This window comes from Poecilia reticulata, chromosome 15 (assembly GCF_904066995.2).
Source record: "Poecilia reticulata chromosome 15, P_reticulata-male-v2, whole genome shotgun sequence".
NCBI lineage: Eukaryota > Metazoa > Chordata > Actinopteri > Cyprinodontiformes > Poeciliidae > Poecilia > Poecilia reticulata.
This window is the reverse complement of record NC_088844.1, coordinates 10,424,447-10,437,662: the sequence shown is the minus strand read 5'-3', so window position 1 is coordinate 10,437,662 and position 13,216 is coordinate 10,424,447. Positions and strand designations below refer to the sequence as shown.

Genomic DNA, 13,216 nt, shown 5'->3' with positions numbered 1-13,216 from the left:
TTAGATTTGTCCAAGGCGATACCCGATTCCTGTTCTCTGCTAATGCTGATCTATTGGTGAACAACAATCGGCCATAAAATAAGAGAATAATATAACGTGGGTTCTGTGATCGATGAAGTGGTTTTGAATGCAATTTTGAAAATACATACATCAGAACATACGCACTAAACCTTTAACAGTTTTTTATGTGACTTCTTAGATTTAATGCATTTACTGAATTGAAAATCACCAGCTGATTTAAATCTGTTCTAGTTTTATGAACTGAAACCAGTATCAAAAACATCAATCTCATAAAAAAGTTCACTTCTGTTCCTGTACTTTAATATAAACTATCTACATTTAAACATCTCCAGTCACAGTGAATTAATCCTTTTGCAGCGTCTGGCTCTAACTCTCTCTTGCTGTCCTGCTAGAGCTCTTCCCCCCTCCCGTCCCCTTCATTTCCAACTTAAAAAAAAAAAAAAAAAAAAAAGAGGCAGCAACACAGAAATAGTGAATTAAATAATTAAGTGGCGCAGCAAAACATTGTGTGCTAAAACCCCTGTGTAGTTTGGCAATCAGCTTGCCCATGTAAAAATAAATCAAGCTGATTTTCCAAATGTTTTGTGCGTGGTGCGCTGTTGCCGCTCTTCGCAGCACAGATTGCAGGCCGATGGAGAGGCTGTGGGGAGGGGCGGGGCGCTGGATAGTGAACCCACTTACACCAGATTGTTAACACATACACCTTAACCCCCCGAACGGCACGGCAGGGGGTCCGCTGAGCAACCGGGGCCCGCAGGGAGCAGCGTACAATACTTGATGTATAGACCTGTACACTAACAGGAGGGAAGGAGAACCTGCGTTGCTGTTCAGCGCAAGCAAAGAACCATATGATGTTCCAGCTTATCGGCGAATATGTGAACAAACAGATGCGCTGAAAGAGATCTGAAAGTTCAGGGGCTTCAAAGTAAAAAGCGAGACTTCTGTAACAGTTCGACAGACACGGTAGAAGTACGTATTTTTTTGTTCATTCGGTTGCAAACAAAATATTTGTGGTTTTAAAAGGCGGCAGAATCCCATCTGCAAATAAAAGGAACAATAAAAAGCTTTCCCTCATCTCTGCTCTGCCTCCTAACAACAAATCAACAAAATCAAATCCAAACTACATGAATTTCCTGCTTAAACCAAACAAATTACTTTCCCTGCCCAACCCCAGCCCCTCCAAACACACACACACACACACACACACACACACACACACACACACACACACACACACACACACACACACACACACACACACACACACACACACACACAGACCCACACACACGCACACACACACCTTAGGAAGCAGGAACGTGGTCAGCAGATCAGCAACTTGCTCCCAAACTGACCTCCGCTAGAGCTGAACTCTGGAGATTTTGAGCTACCAGGAGGATTCATCAACAAACTGAGTGTCAAAGCAGAAAATAAAACTTCATAAATGCCAAGAGTGATTATCGTGGTTCAGTTGGGAGAAGAGAGAAGTTTGGTGCCAACTTCCCAGCCAATCCCACTTTTGGCAGCCGGAATCCAACTCTGCTTACCCTCCTGAGAGCGTGCAATAGCTACTACCCATATGCACACAGGCGCGCACGCGGGCTCACGCGCACGGGCAGGAAAGAAATACCACCACAGCATATGCACGGAAATATACAGAAGATTCAAGCTCTGCAGCGCGTGACAACTTAAGATTGTTTTTCCCTTTTACACACACACACACAAAAAAAAACAGTCAGGCACGACCGGGAGACAGCTGTGACTCGGTAAACTTTGTTTTTTTTGGCGGCGTCCCGACTGTCGGCAGGTTAACACCGGTGGGAGGAAGACAATATGTAGTGTCAGTGATGGTGAATGCGTGCACGAGTGCGCGCGTGTGTGTGGTGTGTGAGTGCAAACGTGGAAGTGATGGTGGAGGTGGGGGGTGGGGCGCACTGGGGTAGAGATCCTGCAGAGTGGGGCAACAACACCCACACACCCACGCCCACGCTGGCAGAGCCAGGCTGCACGCCAGGCGCCCTGCCGAGACACGCACCAACTGGGCCCCGCACTCAGGAGGAAGAGACCCCCGCATCGCCGTGGCGACGGAGCAACTTTTAACTGCAGCTTTGTAAAGTGGAAGAAAAAAAAAAAAGTCAACTTCAACACGTTAAAACTAGAAATAGTAATCTGATAGAGGACAAAATACAAATACATGAGAATCCATGTTTTTTTTTTTACTAATAAATTTTTATAACACAGTTCAGTTTGCGCCTCGATTTAATGACCGTTGTCTAGTTTCTGAGTTTCATAAATTAAGGCATGAAAGGCTGTTAAGAAAAAATACCACTGTGTCGTGTTTTCAATGCATTAACAAAAGTATTTGACGCAAAACCTATCTAATTGAAAACTGGTATTTAAAGAAGAAACAATTATTCCTACTGATGCTAAAATGATAAAACACTGAATATTACAGTAATAATGTTACTATCTATTAATTACTTTTATTTTAATGCACTAACTTAAGCAAAATATGAAAAATATCTACTGACACCTATTTTTCACAGTTCTGCTCTTTATAGAGAAGCACAGGAAGTACAACAAGCCAGCCTGTATTCTGCTGTGAGCTTCTAAATAATGACCATCACGTTTTTTGTTTTTTTTGCATCTGCTAAAAACAAAAAAAAACAAAAACAAAAGTGTGGCCAATTCTTTCATCCAGATGATGAAGAGTGTGCAGCAACAGGTGGGGGAGGAGTTATTCTCTAATTCATACAGCTGAAAAAAAAAAACTCTACAATTTTCCTGGTTTCTCATTTGTTTTCATCTGTTGGCAAAAGTTCCTTTGCACTTTTGAATGAGTCGCTTTTTAAGACTTTGGTCACTTAAAGACCCACAGGTGTGCATCTTAAATCTTCCATAATTTTTCGATCCTTGCCCTATTTCTGAAATAAAGTTGTTTAATATTTGCGCGCTCAAATGCAAACCATACAAAATACAGTCAAAATCCTGTTCCTTCAAAAGAAAACCCGCGGCAAATGTGAACATGACCGGGTTAGGATGTGAAACGAGGCCTTAGATTCAGCCTGAGTGACTGTGAGAACGTTCTGCGCAGAATCGCCACACCTGTCCTTCATGCGCTGGTGCATGCGTCCATGCTGGACACACTGCTCCTCCATCTCCGAGCAGCGCGCTCTCAGACTCTTCACCGTCTCCTCCGAGTGCTGCTTCTCCAGAGCCAGCTGTTCCAGCTCGCTCCTGTGCACAGGAATGCAAACAATGAACAAATGAAAGTACACCCTGTCCTGCACGGAAAGGTACATACAGGGCATGCTGGAAATAACTATAAAATAAGAAAAAAAAAAAAAGAAACATACAGTGCAGAATTGTTTAATTAAATCAAAAGTTAGTATTAATTGACAACTAATATTTCAAATATGTTCCCATTTTCTATTCTTCTTTTCCATACTACTACTACCTGGAAAATTCTTAAATTAAATGTAAGACTTCTTGGCTAAATAGAAACGCTGACAATTCCTTCAATAATTCAACAATTCATTAATATCAATCAAAATAACGCACTAGTTCAACTGGCAGATTATTTAACATATAACAAGACATTTCTCCCATTTTATAAGTAACATGACAGTGAAAACAGTACTTTTTACATTAATATTAAGGAATTATTAACTTAAGACAAGCTCAGATATTTTGCTGAAAAGTTACTTATGAGTTAGTTTTGTCATATTTCAAGTGTACTTTTGTGTTTTTCCCACATTAATGTAGTCAGTAATGTATTTAATATCCCTACAGACTCTGTTTAGATATAAGTAACATTGTTGAATACATAAAACTGCTTATTAAGTTTATCAATAACAGTGAGAGTAAAAACAGGAGATGGAAAACGCTGTAGTCTGCAAAAACACAAAATCTTACCAAGTATTTTCGGTCTAGTTTCTACTGCAAATATCGTAGTAAAACTTGAAATAAGAAAGAAACTAACTTATAAGTAACTTCTCAGAAATATATAGGAGCTTATTATAAGTCAAACATTCCTTAGTGTTGAATTCGTATTGGCAGATTATTTCACTTATAACACGAGGAAAATGTCTTGTTATAAGTGAAATAATCTACCAAAGGAACCAGAACGTCTTGATCAATATTGTGCAACTACTGACTTAAAACAAGTTCCTATATCCTGATAAAAAGTTACTTGTAAGTTATTTAAAGTGCACTACGATATTTGCACTAGAAACTAGACCAACAAAAACACTTGGTAAGATTTTGTGTTTTTGCAGTGAAAATAACAGAAATGCCCTTTGAACCCTTAAAAATCAGCTTCAGCCACATCCCACAGACCTGCAGCCTGAAGTCTGATTAACACAACATCAGCGAGACCAACTGCTGAAAATAATGAGTTTATTTGCTCGTCCCGCTGCAGCTGTCTTGGTGCGCCTTCACTTAGCCGTCCAGCAGGACTTTAGCCGCTAGAGTGGACCTGGACTCCAGGAGCGCAAACAGCCTGCAGCACCAAACACCGCTCTGCTGCAGCTTCACATTCTACACAGACATATTACTTTATAATACGCAAAAAGGAGTACAGAGTGTACCACAAGAAAGTACTGTGCATACTTCGGACTGCGTGTGCGTGTGTGTGTGTCCTGTGGTTGGTGAGGCCAGTGCGGTCTGTCTCGGCCAGATTGAGGGCTGTCATGTGACTAATGTGTAGCACAGCTCCAACAGCTGACAGGACACTGGGCCCAGGGTCAGGCTCGTACATAGACACACCATAGACACACACGCACGCGCGCGCGCACGCACACACACGCGCACACACACACACACACACACAAACACACATGCGTACACACGCGGGCAGCCCAGATGGAGAGCTGGGCAGGCCTGCTGTGACTATTGTAGCATCAGGTTAACAAGAAAACAGGTCAGACTGCAGAGCAGTTTGTAGTTTTTTCACATGTTCTGTCCGACAGCCGGGGCGGATGATGATTTTGTGAAACGATGACACGGACGTCAAACGGACGGAGGGAATAAAGCGCCGAGTGAGAGAACAAACAACTGTTCCCTTGAAACAGAAAACAAAATGACAAACAAAAGTTTCTGCCGCCGAGTTACCAGGCGACGTGGGGAGGGAAATGAGAGGATAATTCAGGGAATAAATGTTTAGGAGGAAGCACTGACCTGCTTTGAAGAGACAACTCTTCCAGTTTGGCCCCAAGTTTGCAGCATTCCTCTTTGAGCTTCCCAATCAGGGAATTCTGGGAACCCATGAGATGCTCCATCTCTCCGACTGGAGGAAATGGCCGAAAAGATGAAGTTAGTCTATTTTTCCTCTTTAAAACCAGTCGCATACAGACACCTGCTTCAAGCTCTGATAAAAACCTCTAGAAACAAACGCATGACAGGGAGCGTGAGCGGTATTTATACCAGAGGGGAACAGAATTGGCTGATTTTCAGCTAGAAAGCTCCTGACTTTGGAGAAAATGAAAAAGTGGCTTCTGATAAAATGCACCATGCATCTAATAACCACAGCAGCCTTTGGTGGGGAAGATGTTACAGAAGGGAGAGAATACACAAAGCAGTTCAAGCAAAAACTACATTTTGAGACATTTCAGTTCTTCATAGGCCGTGAGAGAGCGAGACATAAGGCAGATAACAGGAAGGCTGAATGAAACTCAGTTAAGTAACTGTGTTATATATATTTTAATCTAAATGAGTCAATGGGTTTGGAAATCATATTTAAAGTATGAATCAATATTAGCAGGAAGTGCAACAGGGCCTAACAAATAATTGCTAAGATACATTAGCAATTTCTTCCTATATCTTCATACAGTTTTTAAAGTCAAATCAGAATTGACTGAATTTAATATCAACGGGTAAAAGCTTTGCAAAAAAACATTCAAAATGGGCAGCAGAACTCCAAGCGATGCATGTCTAAAATTTTACGGCTCAGTTATTCAGTATAAAATCACATTACAAAAGTTACATTAGAAAAGCCATAAATATAAGATCTGTTATCCTAAATTAAAACGAATAGCAATACTGTTAAAAATAAACTGGCATTAGCGACAGGACAGTCACTGGTAGCTGTATTATATTATGTTATATTTTGTGAGGAACACGTAACGTAGGGTTTCTCACAGATCTTGCAGATGTGTCATCACACATTTCCACTCAGGTTTCAATTACAAAAAGAAATTTGCTTAATGGAAACTTGCCAATTTCTAAAAAAAACCCTCACGTTTTACATTAAAAACTTTCTGTGCGTGGATGAAGTGGTTTTGAATGTTGAAGTGTTTTTCGCAAAATTGCAATGGAGACACTTTTTTTGCATCACACAAGTCATATGATCAACAAATATGCTACTACCGGTGGGAAAGAACAAGATTTTTGAAGACTAACCGCATGAACAAATGTATTTACGTGTGATTTTAATTGAAAACAGAAAAATTTTTGATTTTTCGACATTAGCGAAATATTGACCATGTTTTGCAGACATTTATAATGGAATCAGAGCCAATGGCATTGATGAGAAATTCAATCTGTTCCTGAGAGGAAATGATGCAACAGCAGAATATTATTAAAAGGTTTGCAGGGTTGCTCAAGTCCAGTCCTGGAGAGTGACCATCCTGCGACTTTTAGATCCATCGCTGCTCCAACACACCTGAGTCATTACAGTGACTCTTTACCAGGCCTCTGCAGAGCTGAATGACATGTTGATGAGGAAATTCAGCCGTTTGGTTCAGGTGTTGTGGAGCAGGAACGCATGGGAAATGAGCAGGATAGTAGATCTTGATCAGAAAGGGAAAATTAGAAAAGGGAAAGATCGGTCTTATTTCCACCTCTATAAACGAGGGAAACACTGACAGACTGCACTGCTTGGTGATTCTTTACAACTCTCTATTTTACATGCAAATTCACAAATTCAATCACTAAGAAGTAATGCAAGAGATTTGTTTTTGCTAAAAATGATTTGAGTCTGACTTTTCCAATTAAATAACGATATGAAATTCAGTTCTTTTCATTCTTTAGTTAAATTCAGCTGGGAAACTACTTTCATGCAAACATCCACAAACAGGAAAAAAACGAAATGTCTCGGTTTCAAAAGGCTATACAGTTGATACATAATAAAAATTAAAAAAAACGAAACTACAACAGCCTGATGGATCAGAGGACAACCATTACCTTATGGCTAAAGCAAAGCACTGACACCTATTGTGAGGAATACTGCAGCAAAAGCAACATACATATGTCTCTTTTAATGGGTATCCAAAAAATGCACTTGTCAACACTCTCATTAACATCAAAAGTGCTCAAACAACAGGAGTCGGCAGGCAGAGCGAACCAGTCGTGCATTGAAGACGGAGCGGAAATCTAAAGTGTGCGAAAAAAAGGGTAAAAGGAGCGAGGTTTGTGTTTGAACGTGCTTTCCTCCTCCTTTTTCCTGCAGCCTTCCTGCCACGTCCTCATCCACACATGGGGGCCTCTTTCTGAACAATCCAACACCGGGCTTTCATCGCTCCTTTGAAACGGTCTACGTTTCTCTCTCGAACATATGTCTGCTCTTTAAAAAGAAGAGGAGAAAAAAAAACAATGGCTGCCGTTTGGATTGTGGGAATGATCCACCTGCTTCGGCATTCTGTTACTGTCAAACAAAACCAAAAAAAAAAAACGCAGGTGACTTTGAAAAGTCACTCAGATAATGTTTGTTTTTGCTTTGCGTGCAGTCTTGATTTGAGTCAAATAGCAGCATTGCTGAAATCTGACCCTTCGCTTGAAGCGTTTTGTTACAAGTTTCCTACAAACGACGATTAAATCGGGTGAAATCTGACGTTTTGTTTGTCCATTAACTGTTTTTATGTGCATGCGGCCTCAGCCGACGTAGCGCTCCTGCAGAACTCGGATGCTACAGAGCGGCAAACTATAAAACTACAAAATCCCACGGACGTGCGCGCGCGCACACACACTCAGCAAAGTTTTGGTCACGGGCTGGAGAAAGTTGTATGAAGAATGCTAATTAACTGAGCGGGCTTTGAATATATCTTGCCATGTGTAGGCCAAAAAGAACCCTGGGACACAGAAACACAGCAGAACTGGCACTGGAAACAAACAGAGGAAAAATGAGGGAGGGAGTGAAGGAGGGAGGGTTGGAGGGACAAATATCTGATATCATCTAGGGGTTGGTCTGTACACATTTACTCAAAAACAGAAACATGAAAAAAAAAAAAGAAAACAGAAAGGTGGGAGGGGAGCAGAGAAGAAGGGAGGGGGGCGGATGGATGGAAGGACAAACGGATGGACAAAGAGGCGGGATTTGGAGAGCAGGAAAGCTAATTATCCAGCTCGTCTGTTGGGCTGCATGGGGATAGGAAGTGATGCGAGTTACTAAAGGACATCCACCCCTCTATCCCCTCCCCATCCACAGCTTCCTGCTGTGCTCTGATGTCAGCTCTCTTTAGACAACATGTGTGCCGCCGACACGCGCCAGAAAGAAACGCTTTGTTTACCCCCCCCCAACCGTCCATTCTTCCCTCTATACCCTCCATCTTTGTTCTGCGTACCAGCAGGCTCCCTAGTTGTTGAAGAGAACCACAGGTAAATAAAAAGATAAGCTAGGCGAGGGAAGGGAGGGTGGTTGAAGGTGGGTGGTGGGTGTTTGGGGGCGGTGGGGGGATCCAGATGGCACAGCAGATGTGGTAACAGCAGCAGCTCTGCTGTGCAGACAGACAGGGAGCGGCGAGCCGGGTCTCTCTCTCTCTGCTCCGCTCCCATCACCTTCCCATCTTCCCTTCGCTTGGCTACTCTTTATTCTCTTCTAAGAGACTCCATTTCTCTTCTGTCTTTTTTTTTTTTCTTGTCCTAATCTTTTTGAGGTCACTTCAACTCAGCTGGAATTTATTCCACTACATATTGTAGTGGAAGATTTAAGATCCTGTTCCAGCAAAGATCCCCCCCGCCCCTGCTGGGATCTCCTTCCGGAGGAGATGGAAGCCATGAATCTCCATGGGGGCTGGCTCAAGGTTGCTCTGGTTCTTGTTTTGGTCCGGCTCAACCAGTTCTTATCTAATCTGAGTGCCTGTGTCAAAGCACTGTGGCTGAAGGCTGCAACACCTTCAAGGTGCTGCAGGTCCTGGTGGACCGGGCAGTAAACTAATAATATCTCAGCAAAAAACATGGTGGTGGTAGTATGATGGTCTTGGGTTGTTTTGCTGCATTGAGACCAGAAAAACCTTTTTTCATTGACTTTGAACTCAGGTTTTTACTAGAGGTGTGCCGATCGATCGGCCACTGATCATAATCGGCCAATTTCTGTGAAAAAGTGTATGATCGGTGATCGGCGATCACGGTCTCTTGTTGCCTATCACACAAATCGATCACTGGTATCTCATTTCGCAGCCTGCCTGAGCAGCTGGTCTCCTCTTTCCTTCACACTGCGCAAGCGAGCAGCAACAAATCCTAAGCAATGTGGAACCATAACGCACGGAGTGAGTGAATGGGGAAGTTTGCGTGTTGCGGCGGAAAATTGAAGCACGTGGGGTGAAGCACGTTAAAATGCATCAACACAACGAAGCTAATACGACATAAAAACAATGCCATACTTGACGGAGTTTGGCTACATCGAGGCTCACTGCAGTAAAAAAGACATGGAGGATCAGATAGCAGGTAAAGCAGCGCACAGCTACAAACACTCACCCGGATTAGCATGACGGTCAGAAAGCTAAACAAATAACCCGCAAAATTATTTAAGTCTTCGAGCTGCGATGTAAGACGCTGGTTCTGCTCTCGCTGTTGAACAGCTGCTATGCGCTACAGGTAGTAATATTTCAGACGGAGCGCCGCTTCTGCTCCACCTGGTAGTGACTCTCACACCGAACCTGTTTAAAGCTGCAGCATCTAACCTAAAAAAACACATTTTACATACGTATTAAAACTTTCGCTGTCCTAACATGAGACAAATAATCTCTGAAAAAATAATCGATCTCCTCCCTGTTCTGCATAATTACTCTGCTCAGTCAGAAACAGCCACTCAGAACTAGCAGTAATCAGCTAGCCGCCATGCTATTAGGAAGGTTTCATTCAGTAACTCAGGATTGTTTAATGTAATGGATACTGTATTTACCTTTGAATGTTAAGTTTTATAATTGAATTTTTTGGCAATGTTGAGAGGTTTTATTTTGACTCTTTGCATTATTTAGCCTCTTTAGAGCCTTCATATGTTATCAGTCTGTTAAAGATAGTATTACCAATAGCAGTACAATTTGCACAATGCCCATTTTTTTCTTGGAAAAAGTTATTAAAACAAATTCTTGTCTAAATTAAGGTGAATTCATGGTTCCTTTTTCCACATAATGTAACCGGTAGTGCTTTTGATTAAAAAAATTATAATTATGTGATCAGTATCGGTGATCGGTATCGGTGATTGGCCCTCATGGGTGATCGGAATCGGTATCGGCAGGAAAAAACCTGATCGGCACATCTCTAGTTTTTACCAAATACATCTTACAATAGAATATCTAATCATCAGCTTATTACCTAAACTTCCTGCTCACTGTAAGGAAAGCAATGATCCAAAACATGTCACCCAGACCATCTCTGATTGGATCTTCAAAACATGAAAAAGACTTTTGATTAGCCCAGTCAAAGTTCATGGAATCACTGATCATCATAGCTTTTTACTTTATTTGTTCAGGTTAACTTTGTGTAATATTGAAGTTTGTTTGAGGATCTGAAACATTTAAGTGTCAAGAAAAAACTGTGGGATAATGGTGCGTAGATAAATATTTACAAAATTATCTATTCAGTAGAACAATATCAGCCCCTAATGGATATTTATCAATATTATTATTTGATAGATTTTTAAATATCCGATCAGTTTCTGGGTTATGTTATTCTGTAATAAACACTGAGTCTCTAATGGAAGGTTATGACAGAATATTTGATCAAAATACACATTTACAGCAAAACCTGTGGGTAAAAAGTCAAGATTTTATAAAGTGTGGTTTGTCACTGAAAACCTTTAAATGCAGCCATATGTGAAGATTCACGCCCACTTTCCACCTGCCATATAATCACCATAAAGGCATATGTGTGTCTATATTCAGACGTTCTATATTTAGCATTTAATCATCATTATTACTGACTTCTATCCAGCCTACAGTAGAGATGTAGTAATGTAGCATCAAGTAGTTGAGTACGGGAAGTATGAGCATCTGCCAATCTGCTGCGAACAGTAATATATTCACCGATTGAAAACTGTGTGCAAAACAAAGCTAAACAAAATGTGACAGGAGTGTTATACATGTGAAAGCTATTTGAAAACTAACACGAAGCAGTAAAGTGTAAGATAAAAAAGGCATGGTGAGGATAAGGCAAATAAGACTGGAGGATGATGCCAAGATAAGAGAGAAAAGTTTCAGAACTAACACTCAAAGTTATTGGATAATAGTAAAGAAATGGAAAGAAAACGGCGTGTAAATCCCGAGCATTGAAGAACCGACCTCTCTGCAGGTGCTGAGCCTCCGTTTTCTGCAGCATGACAGCCAGCTCCTTCTCCCGTTCCCGCGCTGAAAGGGTCACAGACGCCATTTCCTCTGCATGAGCCCGCTCCGCACTCTCTCTGTCCTGTCTGAGGAAAAACGCACAAAAACACCAACAGTTAATGTTCTCATAGCATCAGCATCAAATGCACTTTTTAACTTTGGGAAAAACCACATCTGTGTACATAAAAACTCCAGACTAGAGACTAAAAGCATGATGGTGTCACAACTAAAAGGAAGAAATCAGTAAAACCAAATAGGATTGGATTCAGATGATTAGACTGTGGAAAAAACAGAAAGGAAATGTATGTATTGATCCAAAACTATAAACGTGTAGAGCAAAGTGTCTGATGCTACCTGGTTCTACGACCCTGACCCAGAATAGTCATGATAGGTTAAAACACAATGACACAATTCAACTTGAAATCTAAACTAAAAACATTTCCCATTTTGTTCCAACTAAAATATATTTGCTTTAGAGGGACATAATTGTGAAGTGGAAGAAAACGTAATAAATGGAAAAGACACATGAAAACATATGGAAGAAACGCCTCTGGTCAGATAAAACCAAAAGTGTATTTTTGCCTAAATTTGCAAAGTGAGGCATAAAAAAATCTTGCGATGGCAGCATCATGCTCTGGGGATGCATTTCCTTAGATAAACAAGCTGCTCAGAGTTGACAGAGAGATGGATCTGGAGTTACATACCGAGCAATTCTGGAAGAAAACCTGCAAAAGACGTGAGGCTGGATCGGAGCTATAATGGTTCAGCTCAAAGCGTACTGTGTCAGAATGGCCCAGTCAAAGTTCAGAGGTAAATATGATTGAAAATTCGAGGCAAAAACTAAATTTTTCCTCTAAATTTAATCTAACTGAGTTTGAGCTATTTTACAAGCAACGTAAACATCATCGTCTTTAGGAGTAAAAGCTGCTACAGACAAAAATCCAAACGATTCCAGAAACTATTAGCAGTAAAATAGCAGACTCTGTAAAGCTCAATACGAATTGTAAAATAGAGCATATACTAAAAGAAATTAAGTGGACTAGAAGTCATTTTGGGGCGAAGTGTAAGGGATGCACATGATTCTTTACACATTTTTATTAGCATTTTCATTTTGAAAACCATTTAACCCCTTCATTCTGCTTCTCAACTGTGAACAACTGTGTCGTTTTATCAGATCAAATAAAATCAGGCTTAGTTTGTCAGAAAGTCTTCATCGGCTGCAATCACAAAGTTTTTAAACAAAATGAAGGGTGCCGGCATGAGTTGAAAGCTGTGCTCCAGCGTGCTGAACTCATGTTTCTGAAACAAGTTGTAGGAAAATGATGAAAAGAGTGAGGAAGAGGACGATGGAGGAGGAGAGGACAGATGACACACGAGGGGCTGAACGCTGCCGTCAGCCTGGCGACCCATGGGTGACATAGGTGCTGTCTGCGACACATAAACCTCATTTTTACTGCAGACTGGTTTCAATTACTGCTGAGGTTCAGAGCCAAGGCTGAAAACTTGATTAAAAATCCTTCTGTAATAAAAAAAAAAAAACATTTCCACTGATTTGTTGCAGAGCTAAAATTGTGCATTTTGTTTTCATGCATGCAACGGCAGCACGATCAACTCCTGACATATCCGACACAAGTCCGTACAGAACCTACTGACTGAGC

The 13,216-nt window shown here is 41.2% G+C and overlaps 1 protein-coding gene across 1 annotated transcript in view; it reads right to left on the bottom strand.

The window, feature by feature from the left end:
• sdccag8 (SHH signaling and ciliogenesis regulator sdccag8) overlaps positions 1-13,216 on the bottom strand; it is a 50,345-nt gene that overhangs the window by 13,161 nt on the left and 23,968 nt on the right. Inside the window, exons 14-16 of the mRNA XM_008429169.3 lie at positions 11,517-11,644; positions 5,200-5,308; positions 3,127-3,258 (exon numbers count right to left, since the gene is read on the bottom strand). Coding sequence (XP_008427391.1) covers positions 3,127-3,258; positions 5,200-5,308; positions 11,517-11,644 — 369 coding nt within the window. The remainder of the gene's footprint in view (positions 1-3,126; positions 3,259-5,199; positions 5,309-11,516; positions 11,645-13,216) is intronic.